The sequence below is a fragment of the Alternaria conjuncta genome (assembly GCF_024043145.1).
Source record: "Alternaria conjuncta strain BMP 0040 chromosome Unknown scaffold_19, whole genome shotgun sequence".
NCBI lineage: Eukaryota > Fungi > Ascomycota > Dothideomycetes > Pleosporales > Pleosporaceae > Alternaria > Alternaria conjuncta.
In genome coordinates, this window is record NW_026250108.1 from 165,649 (window position 1) to 189,576 (window position 23,928).

The 23,928-nt window shown below is 53.3% G+C and overlaps 8 protein-coding genes across 8 annotated transcripts; 3 read left to right on the plus strand and 5 right to left on the minus strand.

The window, feature by feature from the left end:
• Window positions 1–174: 174 nt before the first annotated feature.
• Window positions 175–2,319, minus strand: J4E85_009822 (uncharacterized protein; the record flags this gene model as incomplete). The annotated part of the gene is made up of 1 exon (XM_051474040.1): window positions 175–2,319. One exon carries the CDS (start codon window positions 2,317–2,319, stop codon window positions 175–177), a length of 2,145 nt encoding a protein of 714 aa, XP_051322117.1.
• Window positions 2,320–2,533: 214 nt separating this feature from the next.
• J4E85_009823 (uncharacterized protein) lies at window positions 2,534–3,729 on the plus strand (the record flags this gene model as incomplete). The annotated part of the gene is made up of 2 exons (XM_051474041.1): window positions 2,534–2,649; window positions 2,703–3,729. The coding sequence occupies 2 exons, from the start codon at window positions 2,534–2,536 to the stop codon at window positions 3,727–3,729; spliced, it is 1,143 nt and encodes a 380-aa protein (XP_051322118.1).
• Window positions 3,730–3,804: 75 nt separating this feature from the next.
• Window positions 3,805–5,219, minus strand: J4E85_009824 (uncharacterized protein; the record flags this gene model as incomplete). The annotated part of the gene is made up of 3 exons (XM_051474042.1): window positions 3,805–4,978; window positions 5,046–5,106; window positions 5,159–5,219. The coding sequence occupies 3 exons, from the start codon at window positions 5,217–5,219 to the stop codon at window positions 3,805–3,807; spliced, it is 1,296 nt and encodes a 431-aa protein (XP_051322119.1).
• A 308-nt stretch (window positions 5,220–5,527) lies between these two features.
• ILV2_2 (Acetolactate synthase, mitochondrial) lies at window positions 5,528–7,724 on the plus strand (the record flags this gene model as incomplete). The annotated part of the gene is made up of 3 exons (XM_051474043.1): window positions 5,528–5,867; window positions 5,941–7,623; window positions 7,675–7,724. The coding sequence occupies 3 exons, from the start codon at window positions 5,528–5,530 to the stop codon at window positions 7,722–7,724; spliced, it is 2,073 nt and encodes a 690-aa protein (XP_051322120.1).
• Window positions 7,725–16,743: 9,019 nt separating this feature from the next.
• On the plus strand, window positions 16,744–17,098 carry J4E85_009826 (uncharacterized protein; the record flags this gene model as incomplete). The annotated part of the gene is made up of 2 exons (XM_051474044.1): window positions 16,744–16,817; window positions 16,876–17,098. The coding sequence occupies 2 exons, from the start codon at window positions 16,744–16,746 to the stop codon at window positions 17,096–17,098; spliced, it is 297 nt and encodes a 98-aa protein (XP_051322121.1).
• Window positions 17,099–18,741: 1,643 nt separating this feature from the next.
• On the minus strand, window positions 18,742–18,954 carry J4E85_009827 (uncharacterized protein; the record flags this gene model as incomplete). Its single annotated transcript, XM_051474045.1, has 1 exon — window positions 18,742–18,954. The coding sequence occupies one exon, from the start codon at window positions 18,952–18,954 to the stop codon at window positions 18,742–18,744; it is 213 nt and encodes a 70-aa protein (XP_051322122.1).
• An 862-nt stretch (window positions 18,955–19,816) lies between these two features.
• On the minus strand, window positions 19,817–21,482 carry J4E85_009828 (uncharacterized protein; the record flags this gene model as incomplete). Its single annotated transcript, XM_051474046.1, has 2 exons — window positions 19,817–20,701; window positions 20,760–21,482. The coding sequence occupies 2 exons, from the start codon at window positions 21,480–21,482 to the stop codon at window positions 19,817–19,819; spliced, it is 1,608 nt and encodes a 535-aa protein (XP_051322123.1).
• Window positions 21,483–22,048: 566 nt separating this feature from the next.
• J4E85_009829 (uncharacterized protein) lies at window positions 22,049–23,616 on the minus strand (the record flags this gene model as incomplete). The annotated part of the gene is made up of 3 exons (XM_051474047.1): window positions 22,049–22,744; window positions 22,794–23,187; window positions 23,387–23,616. 3 exons carry the CDS (start codon window positions 23,614–23,616, stop codon window positions 22,049–22,051), a joined length of 1,320 nt encoding a protein of 439 aa, XP_051322124.1.
• Between the last annotated feature and the right edge of the window lie 312 nt (window positions 23,617–23,928).

Consider the following 23,928-nt stretch of genomic DNA (forward strand, 5'->3'; position numbering starts at 1 on the left):
GATGCTATCTGAGATTTTCAAAGACAGCGGTCGGCACTCGAATTCCTCATCACCGCTCTTTACTCGCCGATGTCTCCACTTTCTGTCTATCTAGGGTATCATACATACTTTAGTTCCTTTCGACCAAGTTGAGGATGTCGTCTGCTCTAGACACAATGCAGGACAATCAGATTCCTAATCCTCCTCATCCAAAGCAAACATATCCTCAGCCTTCGGCCTCAACCGCCTCGCCCTCGCAACAGCCGTCTCTCCAGGAATTTCAACGACCTTTGGCGGATCTGCAGGAACGATAGGGTCGTGTACGACCACTTCGTCTTTGACAATAGTCTCAGCTTCCGCTTCAGCAACAGGTCGCTCAGGTTCCGGTTGCCCCATCTGACTCGCAGTAGGAGAAGGCGATCTCGCCCCATCCTTCGCATCATCATCAACGTCCATACCCTGCTCCTCCTCCTCCTTCGCCTCAGAATTAGAAGATTTCCTAACAACCACCCCCTTCCTCCTCCTCTTCTCCGCCGCCCGTCTCTGCACCTCCCCCTCCTCCCTCTCCCTCTCCCTCCGATTAAACTTATCATCCAACTCCTTCAACGTCTTCTCATCAAACAAATGATCCCCCGTCCACACCGCCAAAATCGCATTAACATCCTCCCTATACGTCCTCTCAGTCATACGCCCCATTTCCAGCCTCGCAGGCAACTGCTCAAGATGTTCAAAGACTTTACGTTCTACCAGCTCCGTTCCGATGGCTAGTCGGTATTTGTAGGAGACGCCTGATTCTTTTGCGGTGACGAGCAGGACGTCGGAGACGATGCGGAGCGCGTTTAGGGTGACTTGGCGGAGGTCCGGGCGCCGGATGTCGTCTTTAACGGCTGCGTCGCCGGCACGGTTTCGTATGTTGGCGTCGGTGAGTTGGAAGGGGTTGATGATGTTGGAGACGAGGATGCTGGTGACTTCGTCCATGCCCTGGGCGGCGTGTTCGACGGCAAAGGTTGAGATGGCGGCGAGGTCGTCGTACACGATGCTGCCGGGTGGGATTGCGTTGATCATCCATAGGAGCATCGCTCGTGATCTGGGGTTCATGATGCCGTGGCCATTGTCTACACGGCCGGGATAGTTGTCACCGACTGGTAGGGGCTTGAATATCGGCTTCTCCTTCTCCTCTTCTTCATCGCTATCCAGACTTTCGTCGTCTGATTCGAAAGCGCCCACGTGGTCGACGAACTCGTGACGGAGCGGATCGACGGGGCCTTTCCAGGCGCCTTGCCCTGCGAAGATTTCGGAATCGGTGCTGTTGGTGACTATTTGGTGGAGACGCCAACGGTAGTACCGGTTGACGGGGTGCTTCTGGTCATATAGCCACGCAAATCGCTCCTCTTCTTGTACTTGCGGCTCGTTCATTAAAGCCGCTTCGAACTCTACACCACCAAGAATGACACCCTCGATAGTCTGATGTACCAATCTGAGTGTCGCGAGATCGGGAGGCTGGTTCGCAGTGATGATGAGATCTTCCGTGTTCTCGCGCGGCCCTCTACCACCTCCCCCTCCACCAAGATCTGGCGGCGGCGCAAAGCCCTTGGGTAGCTCGGGTGCCTGCCACCGTGCGCCAAATGCCTTTGTCTGCTGTGTTGTGTCTGCTGTGCGACTACCCAGATATCTGTCCAGATGTAGATAGTAGCCTTTGCCCAGATACTTCTTGTCGCTGAGTTTGTTCATCGCTGCGTCGAGGTCCCGCGCGCTGGCGTCCTTGTCAAAAGTGATGTTCATCGTCGCTGAAGGCCGGCCCTCCACCCTCGAACCTTGTGGTATTCTGTCGACCCGCGCGATCTTGAGTGAGGGGAAATCGGCAAACAGCTCTTCGACGCGTCGTGAGTCTATTTCGGGCGGGAGGTTCGAAGCTTTCGCTACGACGGTAGTGTAGAAGTTCTCCGTCTGCTTGGGGCCATCGAGTGCGGCTGGGCCTGTAGGTACTGCTCCTCCGAATCGTGACTGTATCTGTGGTGCGAGACGTCCTGGCGGTGCGCCTGGTCTGTTATAGCCATCGAGAGGCTCCGTTTCGAGGGTGCCGGGTCCGCTCTTCATCGTCCGCTGCCTGCCTGTGAAATGTCTCTTGCTTCCCGTCGGAACAAAGACATCCTCCTCTTCCTGCTGCTCAGCCTCGCCCAGTATACTCTTTTCCGCTCCATGCTCCGCCTCGAAATCGGCCATGACCTTGTCGAGCGCATTCTTCTCCTCGCGCGCCTTCGCTTCCTCTTCCTCCTTCGCTTTGGCGTTCAATTGCGCCTTGTTGGCTTTCGCGGCGCCTAGTGAGAATTTGAAAGCCATGGTGGCGTGTGATCAGTCAATCGCCGTGTTGGAAGGTTTCATGAGGTGATTGCGGCATGAGGTGGTGGTGAGGTTTCGCGCAGTGCCAACCAGAAAGTTAAGCTTGCGCGTGAGGGTCCAGACTAGCGTTACGCCCAGGGCTTCCCCACGGCCCCGGGAATCTCCAACAACGTCATGCCACGGGCACAGTACCACGGAAACCAGACAAATCACCATGACCTCGGCACAAGACGTTCAATCACTCCTGCGGTTCCTGTCGCAAGACGCCAAGGTGCCTCTCGCCCAAGCTCTATCCAAAATTAAAGACCTCCAAGCAGCAAACCTCATCACGTAAGCACGTGACAGCGTACCACCGCGTCACTTCCCTACTGACAACCATGCAGTCCATCCGATATATCCAAGTCCTCACACGAAACCCTCAAAACCATCTTCGCCGACGAGAAAGTCGCGCGTTCTGTCCTCAATGCCGCAAAACGCCAGTCTAAAAAGCGGACCGCAGACGCTGCCTCTGCTACACCTGCGCTTGCGTCAAAGAAAGCTAGAGCAACCTATGGCCAACCTTTGAACGGCGCGGATCTCGAGGCTTCGCTCGCGCTGCCAGAACCGGAGTTAGATGAAGACATACTTGGCTCATCTGTTGTCTATACGAATCGCGCACCACTCGTCCTCGCTTTCGCAGTGACGCTACTCAAGTTCACGATGCCAAGCCAACCCATATCCAGTCGTCTCAGTCTAGCACAAGCCGTCACATCTATGAACAGTAAGACCAAAGCCGTGAATATCGGTCTAGAGAAGGGAAAGCCAGCCGAAGAAGAAGGCTGGGGTGAGGGGCAGCCGCTGGTACGGATCATGACGAGGGAGGTGAGGGTGATGAAGAGGTGGGGTTACGAGTGGGAAGATGAGGCGGCGCAGAAGACTGTGAAGTCTGAGAAAGGTGATGAGGATTGGGAGGAGGCGAGGGAACCGGCGCTCTGGGGCGTGGACCTTGAAGCTTTGAAGAAGGCACAGACCTCAAAGGTTGGCTCGAGCACTCTGCCTATTTACACTGCGCAGAGCGCGAGGGCGTACCTGATGAGGGCATTTGAGACACCCGCTGCGGAGTTAATCAAGCAAGAAGATGGAGATGTTGACGTCAAGGTCGAGGGAGCGCCTGCACCGAAACCCAAGGGGAAGAGGACAGCTGCGACCATTGCAGCAGAGAAGGAGCGGAATCTAGGGCTTTTGCTGGGCGCACTAGAACTCTTGTATGGGTCATGGGCAAAAGTGCTGACTCAAGAAGATCTGGATAAGCGGGCTTGGGGCTGGTATGTTCGCGTTCGACCAGAGGTAGCTCAAGGAGCTGCAGGTTGGGGTGGTAAAGGGAATGTTAAGTTGTCCGACATTCTGGCCTTGAGGCGACCGGCTAGTTGATGAGAAGATGCATACACATTCAAGATACCCCGATTTATTTACAACTTCTCTGCCATCGTCTTGAATTTCCTACTTCTACAGCTTGAACTCAGCATTACTCCGCTCCCAACCCACTCCACCACCGTCCCTCCGTCCTGCCAACCTCTCCGCTAAGCCAAGTTTCTGCTCTCTGTTCCTCTCCGTACACAACTCATACACCGTGCTCAAGTTCAGCACGAGCGAGTGGAACGGCGAACTATCGTCGACCAGCTGACTGAGTATATCTCTAGCATCCGATATGCGACCCGTATAGAGCAAACACACGGCCAGATTCTGCGCTACCATTGCATCTTCAGGGAACTCTTCGTGGAGGGCTTGGAAAGATTCGGCAGCGGCGGCGTAGTCAGAGTCGGCGAGCTGGATGAGCGCATTGAGTGTGCCGTCTACGAGGGCGTCTGCTGAGGCAGAAGATGCGCGAGCGAGACAACGGCGTGCCGATGCCATGTCACCGACTCTCAGCCAGACGAGTGTCTCCATTAGCGAGATCTCCCTAGTCTGATCGCCGTCCGCAGCGAGTGTTGCTAGATGTCTCCCTGCGCCCTCGAAATCGCCCATTTCCACCAGTACATTCGCAACACGGATACCGCAGTCTCGTAGCCGCGTGCGCCAAATTGCTTTATCCTCGTCTGAGCCTGCCTTGAGGATACTCTCCCTGCATTCGCGTGCGAGTTCATAGTATCCCATTATGCCCTTGCGCCATTCTCCGTATCCTAGTGCTGCTAGTCGTACGACGAGGAGACGTAGATCCCAGGGTACGAGATGGGCGTTTGTGAGGGGGTGGCGGTAGAAGGCGCTGTTGAGGTCACCCAGGACTTTGGATTCCTGCGCCGCGAGGGCGTGTTCCTGGAGTAGGCAGAGGCATGCTAGGCGTACGTGGATGAGGTGTAGGAGAGTGTCGTGATCGCCCGGGGCTGCCGAGATGAGATTGCGCGCTGCGGCGATGGCGGCGAGACGGTAGTGGCCTGATAGGAGAAGTGTGTCTATCGGCGAGGATATCGGCGGGGCATGCGGCGCATTGAGGAACGGCGGCGGAACATTGGTGACTGGTAGGACGTGATACGCCTGCGGGTCCTGGAGGAAGCTGAAGTCCTTATGGGGGATGTCGTCGATGCCGCGTGTTGGGCCCTCATACGACGGCTGCGGGGAAGGTTGAGGCCGTGCTGGCGACCGAACGCGCGCAGGCAGGGTGGCGGTACTCTCAGCGAGAGGGCTGCATCATTGTGTAAGCGCGTGTCTTGTATCCGTATTATCTGCCGGCTGAATAACTGGGCGCATACTCGTCTATAACGATGTCATCGGCGTCGAGTGGACCCTTGGTCGTACGGCGCGTCAGGGCGGCTGTTCTCTCGATTAGTCATGCCAGAGCACACGTGAGGAGCAATCAACACACTTCGCCGTCGCTCGTCGCCAGAGGCAGCGCGGCCATGGCCTCGTCCAGGGGGAACTTGCATCGTGTCTATGGTGTTCCCACCGACTAAGACGGCTGTCACAGCGCTCCGATGTTCGGCAGCACTCTTTCGAATTGCGGGGATCGCCCAATCAAGACCCCTGCCACCGGGGCCAAACGACTCCACTAACTTTTCATATGCGCCACGAACCTGGGCCCGACGAAGACTCAAAGGCGAACGGCCAATTGACTCAAAACCGTCCGTCAGCTTCGTCTTTCCTCCCACTCTCTCTCCCACGTCGCTCTTGCTTTTGCTGAATCTCCCCTCTGTGCGCTATTAATACTTCGTCCTGAGTGGACGTCATAATCGCCATGCAGCAGTCACGCACACGAGCTGTAAATGCTCTCAAGGGCAACCGCAACTTTTCCACCTCCACACAGCGACTCGCCGTCTCACCTTTCCGCAGACCCGCGCAGGCCGTCTCGAGTAAAATCACCCAGGAAGATGCGAAACGACCTCAAAGCACCCAGGCGGCGGCCCCCCAAACACAACCGCGCTCAAGGCCGTCGCCCGCCTTCAACCGTGAGGACCACAAGGATGTCCAGCCGCTGAAGCCGTACCGCTCACCTGCAATGGACCACTCGTTCGTTGGCATGACCGGTGGAGAGATCTTCCACGAGATGATGCTCCGCCAGGGCGTCAAGCACATCTGTATGACACATCTTACATGCTTACATGAACTGCGTGCACCAAACTTCAAGTACCGAATACTAACACCTCCCAGTCGGCTACCCCGGTGGTGCGATTCTCCCCGTCTTCGATGCGATCTACCAATCAAAACACTTCGACTTCATTCTGCCACGCCATGAACAGGGCGCCGGCCACATGGCAGAGGGTTACGCCCGCGCGAGTGGAAAGCCCGGTGTTGTGCTCGTTACCTCGGGACCCGGTGCCACCAACGTCGTCACACCCATGCAGGATGCGCTGATGGACGGAACACCCCTGGTTGTCTTCTGCGGTCAGGTCGTTACCAGCGCAATTGGCTCCGATGCGTTCCAGGAAGCTGACATGGTCGGCATTACAAGGCCGTGCACAAAGTGGAATGTCCTCGTCAAGAACGTTGCGGAACTCCCGCGGAGAATCAACGAGGCTTTCGAAATTGCGACTAGCGGACGCCCAGGACCCGTTCTCGTTGACTTGCCCAAGGATGTTACTGCCAGTGTTCTCCAGAGAGCTATTCCCATGAGCAGCACCCTCCCCACCACCGTCAGCGCTGCGACCATCGCCGCGCGCGAGCTTAGCAAGCAGCAGCTGGACCACTCCATCCGCCGCTCCGCCGACCTGATCAACATGGCGAAGAAGCCTGTTATCTACGCTGGACAGGGTATTCTCCAGACCGAGAACGGACCCCAGCTTCTGAAGGAGCTCTCGGACAAGGTCAACATTCCTGTAACCACCACCCTGCAGGGTCTCGGAGGATACGACGAGCTTGAGCCCAAGTCTCTGCACATGCTCGGTATGCACGGCTCGGCCTACGCCAACATGGCCATGCAGGAAGCCGATTTGATTCTCGCTCTCGGTGCTCGCTTCGATGACCGTATCACTGGTGCCATCTCCAAGTTCGCGCCCGCGGCAAAGGCAGCAGCGGCTGAGGGTCGTGGTGGTATCATCCACTTCGAGATCATGCCCAAGAACATCAACAAGGTCGTGCAGGCGACCGAGGCTGTCGAGGGTGATCTCGGCACGAACCTGAAGCAGCTTCTACCTCTTGTCAACGAGGTTTCCGAGAGACCAGAATGGCTCGGACAGATCGCCGCCTGGAAGGAGCGTTTCCCATGGGCCTACGAGAAGGAGGGCGAGAACGGCCTCATCAAGCCACAGACCGTCATGGAGAAGCTCTCCGATCTCACAGCCCACCGCAAGGAGGAGACCATTCTCACCACCGGTGTCGGCCAACATCAAATGTGGTGCGCCCAGCACTACCGCTGGCGATACCCCCGCACCATGATCACATCCGGCGGTCTAGGAACCATGGGCTACGGTCTCCCCGCCGCCATCGGCGCCAAGGTCGCCCGCCCAGAATGCACCGTCATCGACATTGACGGCGACTCCTCCTTCAGCATGACCCTCACCGAACTCTCCACCGCCGCCGAGTTCAACATTGGCGTCAAGATCATCATTCTCAACAACGAGGAGCAGGGCATGGTCACACAATGGCAGACCCTCTTCTACACCGACCGCTTCGCGCATACCCATCAGCGCAACGCCGATTTCGTTAAGCTCGGTGATGCTATGGGTGTCCAGGCTAAGCGCTGCATTAAGCCTGAGGAGCTCGAGGACAGCCTCAAGTGGCTGTTGGAGAGTGATGGCCCGGCTCTACTGGAGGTTGTTACTGACCAGAAGGTACCTGTGTTGCCTATGGTGCCGGCCGGAAGTGCGCTGCACGAGTTTATGATTTACGACGAGAGTGAGTTTCATACATCAAATGCTAAGATGACTAATGCTAACGTAATCGCAGAAACTATCAAGGACCGCAGAAAGCAAACGAAGGAGCGATCGGGTCGTTAAGACTTGTTCGCCCTTTGTCAGAGTTGTTTGATTCCCGTGTAACTTCATTCGTTGTGTATATTCTTGGGTCGGGTCGGTACCGGCGTTTTCTTAATCTAGCATATTTTCCTCGCGCATTTGGTTGATTGCGCGCCCATGCGTGGAAAAGGTCTGGCAAATCAAAAGCGAGATATCAGTCGCGTTTTATGTTTCATGGTAAGAGGTGGATAGGAAGAAGAGTAGGATGTGAAAGTGGAATACTATTTTTTTGACTGCATCTTCGTGTTCATGGTCGGTGATGTTGGGTGCGGGTATGGTGGGCTGTGGTACGAGCTGGAATCGAGAATTACAAGGACGCTGACTTGATGGAACTGCAAGTATCTTCTTGTGTGGGTGGTGTTTGTATACGCTGTGAGTGGTCTTGGTGTTACTTTGTATCCACCCTCTTTCGTCGCAGAACCATGGTATCTCGTGAGCGACAATTCCCATCGATTTCAGATTCATATAAAAGACAGCGGAAGAATGCATGAGTTCACACCATCCATCCCAAATCACATCCACATCCACATTCACATTCACACCAAAAGCTTCTTCCACATACCAATACCGAAATCCAGAACCCCTGGGGTATACAAAGCCACCACACCACATATCCCACCACCACCCACTACAACGTAACCATGGGCTCAACAGCAACATCCCACTGCTGGCGCGGCCGCAGCACCTCCATCTCCGCCAACCTGCCCCATGCGGAGTCATCTGAAGATATGTTCGACTTTGTATTTGGCGACCAACACTATCCATTGAATATATCTTCAACGGAGAGTATGACGGTGTTAGACAGGCTACCGCGTAAGGAGGTGTGTGGAGCGGGGAGGGGGGGTGTAGTCTGCAACCCAGAATATTCATCGCCTACATATCCATTCACCAGCACAACGTCGTCCTCAACCTCACCGACCTCAACCCCCAAAAGACGTAACGACATCTCCATCTTCGCTACACCACTTCCCGAATTCGTCCTAGAACAACGCCAACGAAAACTGTCTAGAGAGTCAGGGGGCAGTACGGCAAGTGGTCCATCAACAGAGCCGAAACCTCCCACGTGCACGATCATCGAAGAGGGACGGGAGTGGTACGGCTACAGAGATGAAGGGATCCGTCAAGCAGCGCATATGTTCGGTGTGACTGGGCCTTGGATTCGCCCAAACAGCGGAAGTGAGGTTAAAGATGTGGATGCTGATGGGATTAAGGGGACTGGAGAGGAAGGCAAAGGGAGTGGGAAGAAAGAGAAGCCGTTTTGGCATGGGAATGGGCGGAAAGTCGGGGTGGAGGAGAGGTGGATGTGTGTTGGAGGTGATGAGTTTGGTATTGGGGAGGAGTTGGTTGTTGTCGATTCGGAAGGTGAGGAGAGTGTGGAGAGTGACGATGGTATACCAGAAAGGAGTCAGTACAGTGAAGAGAGGCCGTGGTGGAGTGTTAGGTGGAAGAACGTTTTTAGGATGTTGGGGTGTGGTGTATTGTCATAACTACATGAACGTTCGGTGTTGATTTGTTAGAAAGCATTGGTATTTTGGGTATGAATTAAACTATATTACGTCAAGAAATTCTCTAAAGCGCTCCGTGGGTATCGATCAGGTCTTGTGATGCGTGCCGCGGACTGTGAGATACGTTAGACTATTGTCTTGGAATAAGAGCGATGTTCTAACCTTCGTGTTGAAGTTCGGTGCTGAAAGAAGTTGGTGTACATCATCTCCTGGGACAGTATGCCGTAACAGGTCGGAGAACTATATTCTTGACGTGCTTGATGACCTCGAGGTTTATGTTAGGGCGAGGAGTGCGCTCGGCATCTACTGTGATGTCAGTAATGTACCCCGATCATTGAGATGGTCTTCGGACATACCCTGCCCTTCGCAGTGAACGTTGAAGTGTTTCCTTTTGAGAAGATGCCATATAAGGATGATTGATGGTGGACACGTTGCGACAAGCGTGACGATGGCGATGATTGATTCGTTGGATATCATAGTGTCTGATTGGGCGGTGGCGACTTGCGGAGGAAGGTACACCGGGTTGGAGTTTCCTCAGAGCGGCAGATGGGAATCCAGATTGGAGCTGATGCTGTGTCTGTCTGCGTGCGAGATGCCATGAAAATCTCAACGGGAGTCGGATTATTATACATTGTGATTAGAGCTTGCGTTGGTGAGTATGATGGTAGATGCCCAGAGATTCCCAAATTAGGTGAACCGCCACTTTACCGGTTCCCTCTCGAACATGTTGACCGGTATGTTACGCAGCCAATAAGCTCACAGATCAAAGTACGCGGCCAATAAGCTCGCAGAAGGTTCCGCCTCAGCAGCCGAGGAATGCATTCCTAGGTCGTTGTGTCAGCCTAAGTCGGTGTATCATCGTAGGTCGTTGTCTCAGCCTTGGTCGTTGCATCAGCCTCGGTGATAGTGGAGATGGAGATGGAACTGGAGGGCGCGAGTGTGTGTCAAAACTTACCCAGCCTTGCTTACTTAACGCATACCAGCGGCGACTCTCACTTCCTCCTCGTTTGCTGCAGTGTGAGCAAGAAGTCTAGCGCACCAATGGAATCCGTCATTCGGTAATAGTACACATAGAATGCAAACATTGATCTCCAGAAAGTTATAGTATTCCTTGGGGCACATAAGGCGAGAAGTACTAGGTATGCTTTTGTGCGCCGTTGAGTCTTGCTGCCTGGGTGATCATCTACCTACAATGCTCTCACATCGATGTGCTATTGAGCAGAGGGCCCGGACTATGGATAGTCGACTCGCCACCTGCATCTCTTATCAGATGATGTTGACCCAAGTACTGACCTATCTGGACGGCCTCATCAACGCTTCCAACGTTTGAAAGCAGGGAAAGAATGGTCTGCAAACATATGCAGCCTGGTTGCCATGAGGTACGCGCAAAGTTGTAGAGCAGCCACTGCCCTGCGCCGAAGCGAGCCGCCACTGCCACGTCAGCGAGCCGCCCACGGCGTCACCGCACCCCTTAAGGTTCCCTCACGACCCCGAGAATCCATCGCAGTATCTCAGCATGATTTCTATATGTAAAATCATCTTTCGCTTTTTGGCTGGCCTTGAAGACCCATAATATGGCTACGTAGGTACAGCTATGCTCGGTGCGACGTGCATTCTCGTCTTTAGTCTCAAGTAAAACAATTGCCCAACCTAGGACCAGACCGCAGTCTGAGTCAAAGGCGCACTCTATTCTTTCTGCTCTGTCGCGAAAATATGAGAGGTAGAAACAGTATGTGCTGCTTCGCTGCTGTCGTTGATCCGTGATGAAGCATGTCTCCTCATCCAGCGATCTCAAGTTGCATCGACTTCTGCGTCCGGCACGCCATTGCCTACCAGCCAACCTCGATTTACATGTATTCTTCTCGGCGAAACTAGAATGCGTACGTCCCTTTCGACTATTCCCCTTGTGCGTTTATCCCTAGATACCATGGTATGGCCACCCGCCTTTTCCATTCGGGTATACCTCTTGCGTCCCAACACCCCTTGGCTCGCAATGAGTGACCCGAAGACTGGAAGCCAGCAGCCGCAATGAAGACACCACAGATATCTAACTTTTTTTGCACACGATCGATCCGTCGTGTTATGTTGCGTCGCGAGTAAGGGTAGCCGACCGCCGTGGATCATAGTCCCGCGTAGTGTTGTGCTCTATTCACGATCATTAGACAGACACAACCAACTTTGACCAGGATCCTCACTAAGTCATGCTTCTTTCTGGAAACCCAACTGAGGTCAGAGAATAACGCTCAGGTACATGAGCAAGACAAGGTCGAGGTACAAGGAGGTCGACCTGGCCCTCGACGAGATCACCGATGCTTGGCCGAGCTGGACTATTGGCAAGCTCGGCATCTAGAGTGGCTCAGCTGGGAATATTTACTGCAGGGCTGCAGTCAAATATACATACCAATTTGACCGCCTTTATCGTCAAGACGAAATCGCTTGATCTAATAACATAGCAGTGCGACCGAAGGGGGACATGTTGTAACGAGGGTAACAATAGCGATTATGTCCCCGTTGGACAGGCACGACATGTTCTGTTACACGAGTGAGGATGTGAGGATCGAGATAGAAGTTGTGGTCGGAAGACGTGGATAGATAGGATTGACGCACGAGATTGCCGCCTTTGTATAAGCTGCTTGAGATACGGCCTGCCGGCTGGAGAAAATCACAGAAGACGGCGGGCTGGCATGTTATAGACGTTTGCTGAGCAGTCTAACGCGTGTATAAGCTCCCAGCCCATCTTGCCTGAAGTATTGAGATGCGTACCCTACCATCACGAAAACGCTGAACGGCTTCCAAATCGCGACTTCGTTATATAAATTAACTCGCTGTTAACATGTGCACCCTTGTTACGGACTGATGTACGGCATGCGACATGCACTGCCGCCGCCGCCGCATGTGACATGATCGCACTGTCCTAAGCGGTTCCAATGGGTGAATCAACAAGAGGTTGTATCTAATGTAAATTTAAGATCAGGTAACTCTAGTCTAGCACATGAACTGTCACTCAATAGCGTTGCAACAGGTCCAATATACAGAGAGGCCGTCGAAAGAAGAAGGCCTTGAACGCACCCATGAGGCCCTCGAAGCGTGAAGAGACCATCCACCAGCACAGAGATCAAAAAGGTTTTGAGCCGGCCCGGTAAAAGTACAAGCCCGCGATGCACGTTCCAATCGCTCTATAATAAGTATGCATCGTCGCGTCAGGGTATCTGACAGAAGAGAGGCAAACTACTCAGCCATTTCTGCCCGTCTATCATTGTCCGCTGTATGCGATTCAGCCTGCTGAACAGCATGGCGATAGTCGACTACTATTGAAGTCCTGTCATGCTTTGCGATGGGCCCTGCACGCATGCGTTAGACCAAAGCAGAGAGATTTGGAACAAGCACTCACCAACCCTTCCTTCTTGGTCTTGCTCCATCGATGGGTTATGAACATTGTGTGGGAAGACTGAATCAGGCTGAGGCACCAGAACGGCGACATGATCGTCGACGAGATCGCTTATAGATAGCTCAGTCAGACGATTGGCAAGCTCGATGTCTAAAAAAACGATTAGTGGAAAGAATACCATGTATTCACAGACAAGACAGACATACCAATATCGTTGGACGGAGACCTAGAGCGGCCCACAAGCCACTGCCACATGTACAGAACAGAAGCCGGACCAGTAGCGACAAGGGTGAGAATACCGACTATGGTCTCATTGGACAGGGAAGTCATGGTACTTGATTGGTCCGACTAGCTACCGGCGGTGATTGCAGATTGGATGTTGAATAGGGAATGATTGTGTGAGTGTAGGTAGGTGTACGTTAAACTTTGCGAGAGGACGTGGGGAGTCGAGTATACGTTGTACTAAGAGGTCTTGGATCAATACAGTTGACACGCGGAAATAATGCCTGTCTGTATGCAGTTGGGTTTGCTTGGTGTAGTCTGTGAAAGAGCTTGTGGAAGACGGTGAGAGAGCATGTTATAGATGTAGGCCGGTCGGGCTATGGCGTGTGTCAGCTCTCGAGCCATGATTCCTAAAGTTTTTATGTTAGTGGTCCGCTTCATAGATGTTCCCTTCCATGCAAGGACAAACGTTTACCTTTTGACGCCATTCCAAGTAGACCAAGGCGCTATGCGTGGCCAAGAAATTACCCGTCGTTACCTGACCAATATCTACTCTTCGTTGACGCCACCAGAGCCCAGCCAAGCTTTGCTTCTCGTACAGTCCACTTTCCTTCATCCCGGCAGAATGGACATTTAGTGTCCGAGAAAGCGAGTATGGGGGTTTGCACTGCCCTGCGTCATTGCATGTCGCATCCAAAAGAGTCGAATTCTTCGACGCAAATATCAGTGGATCCAAGCCCAACCTAGAACCAGACCGCAGCCTGAGTCAAAGGCGCACTTTATCCTCTCTGAAGACAGCGTCACAGCATAGATCCATAAGGGCGTTGATGAGCTGCAAAATTGCATGCCTGGCCCGTTTACGTAGACTTGCCTTCCCAAAGCAGGCCGGCGCAGATGTGAAGCCTATGTTTTTGGACATGTATCATCACGTCAATTATGATCTGTATTCCTGTTATCTGAGACAGATGTATCGCGGTGAGCGACGCAGGTTCGTCTATGCAACTGATTTCGATCCAACCCATAAAGTTAGTAATTCCATGCGACCATGCTTGCAACTTCAAACCGAAATACCAGTGCGTCTCGAAATTTATGCAGCCTTCCAACTCGAATCACTACGCAAGACGAGGTGTGTGTGGACGTGCGCGGGCCAGAGGCGTTAGCAGCTTACGCCCCCATCAGCGCCCCGGGAAGAAGCGTCGCCCGCCACCCCACCGTTGATTATCAGACGCAATACCGCTTGTTAATACCCACGTGTGCAAGTACCAATGACCAGTGTGACTCGCTTTTGGATAAATCTCGCGATCGTGGAAAAGAATGTTGTGGCAGGATTAGCGCACGCCACTGACGGTGGGGTAGCGTCCAGCGTGTGACAGACCACATGCAGCCGTTCAGGCGCGCGAGCACTTCGCTTCGCGCATATCGTAAGGCTATAATGGTGGGACTCAACACTCCAGTTATGGCGTTGGTAGCGGGAAATTATATCAGTCGAACGGGCACTCGAAGGTTGATCGAGCAGCAGTATGAATGAGAGATCGAGCTGGTCGCTAAGTGGGGCAATGAGCACCGAAGCGGCCCGCCCGGCGCCAGTTGCTTGTCGACGGGCACGCCACGACCGCGACACCTATCCTCTCAACTCTACGATCCCATCGCGACAACCCTGGACGGCTTTCCATCGTCAATAGTCTCATGCACTTTGCTTAACGCTGATTACGTGCAGTTCGATCATGGATTGACATGCGCAACGCAATGGGTCATTGCGTCCGGCGCACGCGTGTGACGGAATCGCATGGTCCTCAGCACTTCCCATCTGAGGATTGACCAGTCATCATCGCAAAATTCGCCTGATCATGGTCTACAAGCATCATACTCTGGATCAAAAGGCTCATGGAGAGAAGAACATGTTGTGGGTAGCCTGATGGCATCGTCATTATGTTTCTCTATCATAAGTCACTCTTCCTATCTCTCATCGTCAACAATATCTTTTTCTTAGCTAAGACCCCTCCGACTGCGCTTTATTCTTCAAGATGCTCTCCCTACTGTTCGCCAGGCTTTTGATGGTCTCTAGCACGTTGCGAAAGAGAAATCGGCTTTGCCTTTAGGTTGTGGAAGAGATATGTGTGATCGTTCTTGAGTCGGCGAGGTGATTGGTTGTTGTCCTCGAGAGAGGTAGGTAGGGGTAGGTTTGAGTAAACTATCGTCGACGTGCTTTATGATCTTACGATCGATGGCTGAAAGGAAGAGCTCATCATCTAGTCAGATGTCAGCGATGTGTTGTGGTTTTTGACACATATCAACGAACCGTTGAAGTTTCTTTGAACACGATTCTTACGCCGAAGCAGGTGCCAGATGAGAACTACGGAAGGCGGACATGTTGCGACCAGACTGACGATAGCGATGATAGATTCGTTGGATATGGCAGACATGTCGGTCTCCGTTTGCTCTGCACAATAGACACCGGCGAGTACTTCTAGTCGTGTGTTACAAAGAATGGAAGTAATTGTGTATGGATCTTGGTATTTTGAAGAGATACTGATCAAGTGTGATCGAGGAGATCTCGAGATGAAAGTTCCATGTTTTACGTCTCTACCTAGGCACCATATATTGATTTCTGGTGCGTCGGCGTGTACAGCCTACCCAGGTGGTGGAGGTGGAGGCTGCTAGTATCAGCTTACGATCATTCCGCAAAGAGCTACGCTTATTTCTTGGGTAACTCTACACGAGTTTCGCACGAGTAACCACCTGTCATTGGCCACCATGCGAAGGGTTGGCGGGCTCGAAAGAGCGTTGATGGGTACCGTTCGCGTGGGGTGGGGGAATCGTGGCAGGCGGTCGGAGGAGGATCGTTTAGCGAACCAGTAGTGAGAGAGCAGTGTTGTGACAAGTACTACGAAGGAGGGACGAAGCGGGAAAGAACCAGTCAAGAGGCTCGAGGGTTGTGAACTGTAGCGCCATATGATTGTGCATATGCATCCGCTCTGGCACAGCCGCTGGTGCGCGAAGGTGACAATCGGTGAGGATATCTCTATCTATTGGCTTGAGCGAGCATGTAACTCCCAATCATGCGGTCGGAAGAGTTCATGGAGGCTTGGCCCCTGCAGACTACCTAGGCCCCGCGTCGCGCTAGCTAATGTTGACATCCCTACCCTAGTAGGATAGCCACACATTGTGGGTTCGTCCTTCCTTACGATGGGACTACACGTGACCGTCTATACTTGTATCTTTTGGCGTACATGCAAAATAAAGTCAGGTGACGGTGTAATGAATCTGTCCGGATGAGAACGCTTTCCATAAGCCCACGTGATCATGCATGAGGCGGGCAGCCTTGCCAGGCGGCTGCTCGTCTCGGCTGCTACGTCGTTACCCCACGTGAACGCTTTCTAACAACTTGGAACGATCGCGCATGCAAAGCCAACTCCGAATCTGGCTCTGCACACTGACACCACTTTACAATGCGCCTGTCAATCGCCCAGTTGATGGGGCTTTTAACTCCAGGTTTTGTCCGATTGGTGGTTGTGCCGCGGGTTGCTTGCACCGCCTCGTCGAGTCTTCACCGGCGATGGGTGTGCTGCTGACCCCTGCATAATCTCGCGAGTCCACTGCGAATTCCAGGTTTTGCTGATTGGTGGATGATATGCAGGCTCTCGAAGCGGTATCGTCTGCGTCGTGATGCATTCAAGGTTTTGTTTGATTGGTTGGTGCGAAGGAACGCTGAAATGTATATAGCCTCCCAGATGTAGCCTTCTCCCTTCAGTGTTTCGGTCAAATCCTTTTGAGCTGTTCATTCCAATCCTGTCCTGGTCGTCTTCTTACAATGCCTAGAGACGCCAAATCCTATGCGCCCCGGATGTCTCCCAGTACGTGGGAGCAACACCGATGCAGGATCAAGATGTTGTTCGTAGACCAAGGCAAAACCCTGAGCAAGGTCGCTGAGATCATGAAAATATATGGCCTCTATGCAAGGTTAGTAGCTGAAGTATTACGCACTGCACTATACAAAACTAAGCTAATGCGCCTCGAGCGAATCGCAATACGAGCGCCAACTGAAGACATGGGGAATACGGAAGAACCGCACAAGAGACGAATGGCATCTCATCAATCGTGTGGTAGAAGAGAGGCGTCGCCAGGGAAAGGAAAGTATTGTCTTGATCAACGGTGTTGAGCAGTCGAAGGAGAAACTCGATCGGGAGTTTGCGAGGAGTGGCTATCGTGAACACGGAGGTATGATCATTGACGAATACTAAGACATTCGGCTGACTTCCACGAGGCCTTAAGCACAGTCTTCCTGAGGACATACAAGTACTCTCGCCGCCAGCGAACACTTCGATGACCGACAGCTTGCTCGATCATTCCAGCCGCAATGATGGTCTATTGTTCCTTGTTCGCCAGAAGTCAACTCATCTCATGGAACAAATTGGCACGGTCATTGCGAAACGCGCTGAAGGTATCTTTCTGTGGGTAAACCTGGTGGTACGCGAGTTGCAGAACTCTCTCGGCCAATCTCTCTATACGGAACTTGATTCTTGGTTGCAAAGTCGTTTTCCCCACCTTGTAGAGACACTGCGTTTGGATTCTCCATCTGTTAGCATGCCAAACCATGCCTCGCCGTGTAACAACACATTGCGCGACCGCTCGCCGTCGCCGTCGGGATCTTGGGGTGTATCCAGTTGGGATTCCATGGGTGTTACTTCCGAAGAGTGGGTTTCTCGCGGGTGGAATGTTTTCTTCGGTGCCTGGGGTTGAAAGAAGATTACCTATTTTGAGGCTGGCGTCTCCTTGTATGTGAGAGAGCTATCACGATATTAGAATGTATGTGAGCGCGAATTAGAAAAAGTCTGGCTAGTGCGATGTGCAAGAGTACTTGCTTTTCTAAAGGCAACGTTGCTAAAGTCGTTGCGGAACAGCAAAAATGAACCAAGAAGTCGAAGCGTGAACAGCGACATCTCTCATTGTGCACCTTCCTACTTACTATTTCTCTTCTTGCTTCTCTTCCTCTCCACACCCTATCCCTTGAGCCTCAAAAAAAGTGCAAAAAAGAAGGTACTGGACGCTGTGGGAATTGAACCCACGACCTTTCACAAGTACGCACATTTGATAATGCGAAGCGACTTTGATGATGTTAGTCTCACATCCCAAACATCTTGATGTTTGTTGGTGTTGTCTTACAAATCATACCCCTAGACTGAGGGTTGTTAGTTTAAACTGTAGAGGCGGAATGGTTGTGCGGTGAAGCTTACCCAAGCGCCCGAGTTTGTGTGCTGATGGCGAAATGTTGGAATTTATGATATCAGATCTTGGGTATTGCGGCGGAAGGTGATGCAGAAGCGTGATGGTATCGGCGAGACGGCTTGAAGCGTGGAATGTAGGATGTCGTGATTCGTCGGCGGGGTCGCATCACGAGAACGGCGGTTGGTGAGGCTAGTATGGCGGGGCATTTGGCGACGAATGGCTGCGGAACGTGGAGGCTTCACTCACGATAATCATCACAAGAGTTCTTTAGAAGAGTACGTGAAGTCAGCAACTCCAAAGATGAATACGTTGTATGAACAAAATGATGGAGATGTCGACTCCGAGGTTCTGCAACCTATTCGGAAATGAACACAAGAAACAGCGCGTTTGAGAAGCAAGCGGGCTTTGAGAAATGCAGCGAATCTACATCTTTGCTACGAAGAGTCCATTTGACAGACATCACTCACGCATCAGAGTGGAGACATGGTCACAGATACATCCAAACACTTCATGTCATGACAATAATCATTCATGTATTCATCTCATTTCATTCCATCCCCAGACTGCCTCAGTATTTCATAGGTCTTACATCCGTTCATCCCCATCAGTCATCCATCCATTCATCCTCTCATACCATCATCATCATCCCCATCCTCATCTAAACCTTCTTGCTCGTAGTCTCCTCAGCATGCTTCTCAAGAGTGTGCTGGGGGTTGCTGCTCAGGCTGTCCTTGGTGTTGTCGCTCGCCTTCTCAGCGCCCTCCTTGGGTCCTGCGCCTTGGCTGTTGACGTTGTCGGAGGTCTGGCCGGCTTGCGCTCCGGATTGGCGCTCGGGCTCGGGGGACTGACGGCCGGCGTTGGGGGCGGACATGGTTGTGGTTTGGGGGGTTGTGTGTGGGGTTGGTTGGGAGTCTGGTGGGTGTGTTAGTGAGGAGCGGGAGGATGTTGGGGGAGTGGATGGGTAGGGAGGGAGGTGGTGCGATGGCTGGGTGAGTGCTCGCTCGCTGCCGTGAAGCTCGCATCGCCAGCTCCTTCTCCCATCACCAGCTCAGGTACAACGTACAGGTTTGTAGGTTTCTTAGTAGTCTGTTCGTCAATTAGCCAACGCCCCATCAAACCCTCTCTCACGCATCAAACATACCTGTAGAATAGAGCTTGTGAGAAGTGGTGTGTACGAAGATGTCTCGAGAAAGGCCCCCTCTATGTGTTTTCATGGGCGAACCACCTTGCCCCACCAAACCTGACGTCACAACGCGAACGCGCCTGCATCGGGCAACATCGACGTCAACCTTCAATCAAACGGCTCGTCGCGCATGGCGCGTTATTGCGGGTCCAGAGGTGATGCATGCTTAGCAAGCGCGGGCGGGCGGCTTGCTCATGCTAACGAGCTCATTTGGCGTTTATGCAGCGATACCCGGTGGCTATCTATCACTCAACTCGTTGGGCGCTGCCACTCTGTGATGCTGGGTGGTGATGGTATTCGCCGAGGTGGTCTGCAGATATCGGTGGACGCGCCGAAGATGTGGGTGATAGATGCAGGTTTTGTATGGGAATTGTTATCGGACCTTTTATTGCTGATGGGAAAACGGATTCGGTACCTAAGCGGTCTCTTTAAAATCATTCATGTAAGAAAGTTGACCGACATGGTGTGCCAACTGTAGGCGGCGACGCATTCTCACAACAGATCCATGATGACGACGATCAATGCATACATAACATACTCCTACATCCATCTACGTACTCCTCTTCCCCATCTCAACATCCCCCTCCCCCCCCTCACAATCATCATCCCACTCCCCACCCTTCAACCTCTTCCCCGCCCAAAGCCCCAACACCGTCGCCGCACTCGCCGCCAAGAACCAGCCCTCAAACCACCTCTCCGTAAACCCCGGTTCAAGCGGTGCACCCAACGCATCCCCAATCTTGCTCTTCATCTCAGGCGGCAGGTTACTCCGAAGAAGCAACGCAGAGCTGATAACGTAAGTCGCTGCGATCTGCGAGATGATAAGCGCGAAGTTTGTGCGTGCGTGATGCAGGAGACCGGGGACGACGCGGGCGAAGAGGTAGAAGGTTTGGAGGACGCTGTTGAAGGAGAGGAGGAGCATGACGCCGGAGAGGAGGAAGGAGATTGTGCGGCTCCAGGCTACGCGGTCGATGGTTGGGTCCCAGTGTTTGGCTAGTAGGGCGAGGACATTGTTAATGGGGTCGCTGCTTGCGAAGCTCGCATTTGGTGATGAGAAGCGGCGGAGTGTTGTGACTGTGGTGGCGATGATGCGGTATGCGCAATATACGGCGAAGACGTATGAGACGATGTTGAACAGCCTCCCGTTTGCGGTATGCGATCGCAGTTGGTTCTGCCGACGGTTTTGGAGAACTGTTAGGGAGTTCTGGAGTGTGTGGCGCATAGTCTCGAGGCCTTGTATTTCGAGTTGTAGAGTGTTGCGCTCTTGAATGTCGGGATTGCCACGAATCGATCCTACTACGCGGCCCATGAAACCTTGTTGGGGATTGTCCGCAAGTTTTCGTTCGACCGCTCGGAGTCGACTCTCCTTCGTCAGGAGCATGTCGTTCGTAGCCTGTATGCCAGCCTGCTTGCGACCGATGTCTGATTCGGTGACCTAGGAAGAATTAGTATACCTGGCAAATACTCATATCCCTGGGAGACGATGAGCTTACCGGACGATACTTAACGCCAAATGTATGCCAAAGCGCGGATATAGCAGCAAACCCAGCTAGCGAAGCCATCAAGCTAATACCAATTATGCCTATCCTCTCCAAACAGCCTTCGCTGAAAGTATGATCATGCTCATAGGATTCCTCATGCAGATACGAGCCCAGCAGCCCTCGACCAAGATACCAAAACCCCGCCAGCCATGTCGCCAGCCCACACAGCTCCAACACCCATGCTGCTCGTCGCCGACTCTTCTGCTCCCCACCAATGTTCAGCCCAGTACCCGATATGATCGAGTGAATCTCAATCGCCGGTGTCGCGACGACAAGCAGGAAGAGCAGGGAAGGTAGCGTGATCTTGAGCGCTAACGTTCGTGTGGCGCGATTGACGGTATTGGAGATTTCGCAGAGGATGAGTTCAGCGAGTACGGCGGAAAGGGCGAAGTTGGTCGAGAAGAGAATGCTGGCGAGTGAGCGCGCACTCGGGCGTAGGCTACTCAGTATGGAGGGGCGTTCGCGCTGTGGTGCCCCAGGCAGTCGCGCGCCGTCATGGTGCGCTTTGCGATCCGCATTCCCAGACAAGATAGGAAACAGCTTTTGCGCCGCCACAGAAGCAACGAGGAAAGTGACAATAAAGGGAAGCGCCGATATCGCAACCGTCATCGGGCTGCGGTGCAGCGCATAGTCCGGCATGCACTCATCGCAGTCGTCTTGCAGAGTCGGGATCATCGGATAGGCGGTCTTGTTATTCGGCAGCTAATGTGTGGCTGGTGGCTATTGCCAGTTTGTCCTGGTTATGGGCGAGGTGCGGATACCCATTGATTACGCGGCGCGGTATGGATACGTTGACACATGGAGGTCTTGGGGGGATGTGGAAGGTTACGCAAGTGAGGCAATCAGTCAATGAGGGACTGGGGCCGGGAACGCGCATGCATGTCGCGGCGTCAAGCCACACGAAACGTCATCGCGTCGATCATACCGGGGTCGGGCAGGAGCACATGAAACACCACAAGCTGCTATCTTTGAGGCTGATGTGAGAGACGAGATATATTGGGTATTGAATGCTAAGACTATGCGCCCCCATTTCCCTGTGCGCCAAAATGTGCGGGTGTGTCTTTGGGGCTTGTCTGAGTTGCACCCGTGTCTATTCGTGTACGATACCGACGGTTTCCACCGCTCATGTCTCCTTCGCCAACCTTCATGACGCGGTCCATGATTAGTATGGCCAAACGACATATCTTCCTCGAGACTCACACTACCTCCCTTCGCACACCCATCCTCGATTGATGCTTCCACTATGCGCCCTGTGATTCATTCGAGTCCTTCGACTCCTTCGCTCCACTTGTGAGACTGTCCATGTACGACATTGACGCATTCCCACCGCCTGCGTCTCCCTCGCCAACACTTGTCTGCCCCGTTGCAATCGATGCTTTCTCTACTGCCGAAGTTCCCGAAGTTGAGACTCCGCCGTCTCCATCTTCGTCGTCGCTACCAGACTGGCTACTAAGCTCTGGACTGCTCAGATTTTGTAGATGCGGGCTCTTCATCATCGGGCCGGGGCTTCGTGGATCATCATTGACCAGGTCATTGACCACAGTGGTGGTGCGAGTGTCTTCCTCGTCCTCGCTGCTGTCTGGCGCTTGTTCCACTTGTGCTAGAGGATGCGCCTCTACGGCTGGTTTGGGGGCTGTCGCTGCCCCTCCCACTATCGCTGCTTCGTCTTCATTTGCGAAGAAGCTGTTACGAGGGCTGTTAAATTCAGGAAGGCTTTCGCTCTTCGCTAGAATCTCTCTGTAACCCTGGCGGTCTGGGTCGTTGGTGCGCTTGCTCTTCGCCTTGTCGCGTTTCGATGTGGGGCGTACGACAATGACAGGTACTGGCGAATGTTGTAGACAGTATTTCGACACACTGCCAGGAAGCAGTCCCTGGAATCCGCCCAAGCTCTTGCCCCGCGTCCCGACTACCAGGATTGCTGGTTCGTACAGATTGATCTGTCTGTCGTTAGATGTGAAACAAGCTACGCGACCGCGGAAGACTAACCATGTCGTCGATAACTTTGTTAACCTTACCGATGGAAAACTCCAATATCAGATTGATCGCCTTGTTGTCATGATTTCGACTTTGTATGTCGGCCATGGTGTTATCAGCCTCCACACGATACCGACCAGTCTCTACGCTGCGGTCTCCTGCTATTGCATCCTCCTTCTCGACCACTCTGAGACATACTATTTCATCTCCATCGTCGACTAGCTCGTTGATGAGCCATTGTAGGGCGTATACTGAGTACTCGTTCTCGTCGAAACCGCAGAGGAACGTCCGCGAACGCTTTGTGTATTCGTAGTCCTTGTGCTTGGCGATGAGTGTGAATGAGCTCTCTTCGATGAAGTCTGCGGGCTTGTCGAAGGTGTCAAAAGACACCCGAGGTTGGAATACGCTGAGTGAAGTGTCAGTCCAAGGGCCTTGCAAGGTATTCGCAAGATATGGAGTTAAGTGCCCATCTGAGCTCCGGCACGCTGGAAGCATACTTCGCCATTTGTGCGCCATGAATACATGGAAAGAGGAAGACGGGCGCAAAGCAGCGCAAAGCGTAGATATACCCGGGGTGCATGAGGCAGGAGCAAATCAGTACTTACGGTGGAGGCGGCGGTGACGACAACCGGCGTCGTTCACGGGGCCTGGGTTGACCTCTGGGTAGCGACTGATTTCTGTGCGCCAGAAACTGTATCGACGGCCGCCGTACCTCATCCTGCGCGAGGTGTCCGCCCGTGGGGAGCTGCAGCGGGCTGACCTTGTAAGGCCCCGAGGACTTTCGCGGCGCTGGAGACGCATGTCGGCCGTCTCTGGACGTGGGGGACGCGCTCATAGTGATGTCGGAGTGAGATTGCGGGCACGAGGTCGTCGGCCAAATCCAATCAGGCGAGCGCAGTGCCAGTGAGGTCCGACCGCGAGAAACCTGCTGGCTGCGTGGGCTGGCGCAGGCGATCGGTGCTGCTGTGCGTCGTGTAGGGGTCCTTGGCGCGGGGAAATAGTGCTCGCGGGGTAAATGGGCGATTAACGATGGCGAAGGGAATTGCAGTGGTAGTTGTCGCAGTGGTCGTGAGAGAGGAATGTCGGCTCAAGCCAAACTTTGGGTGTCGTTAATGCACTGCCTGTTCCGGGTGACGGCAGCGCTTGG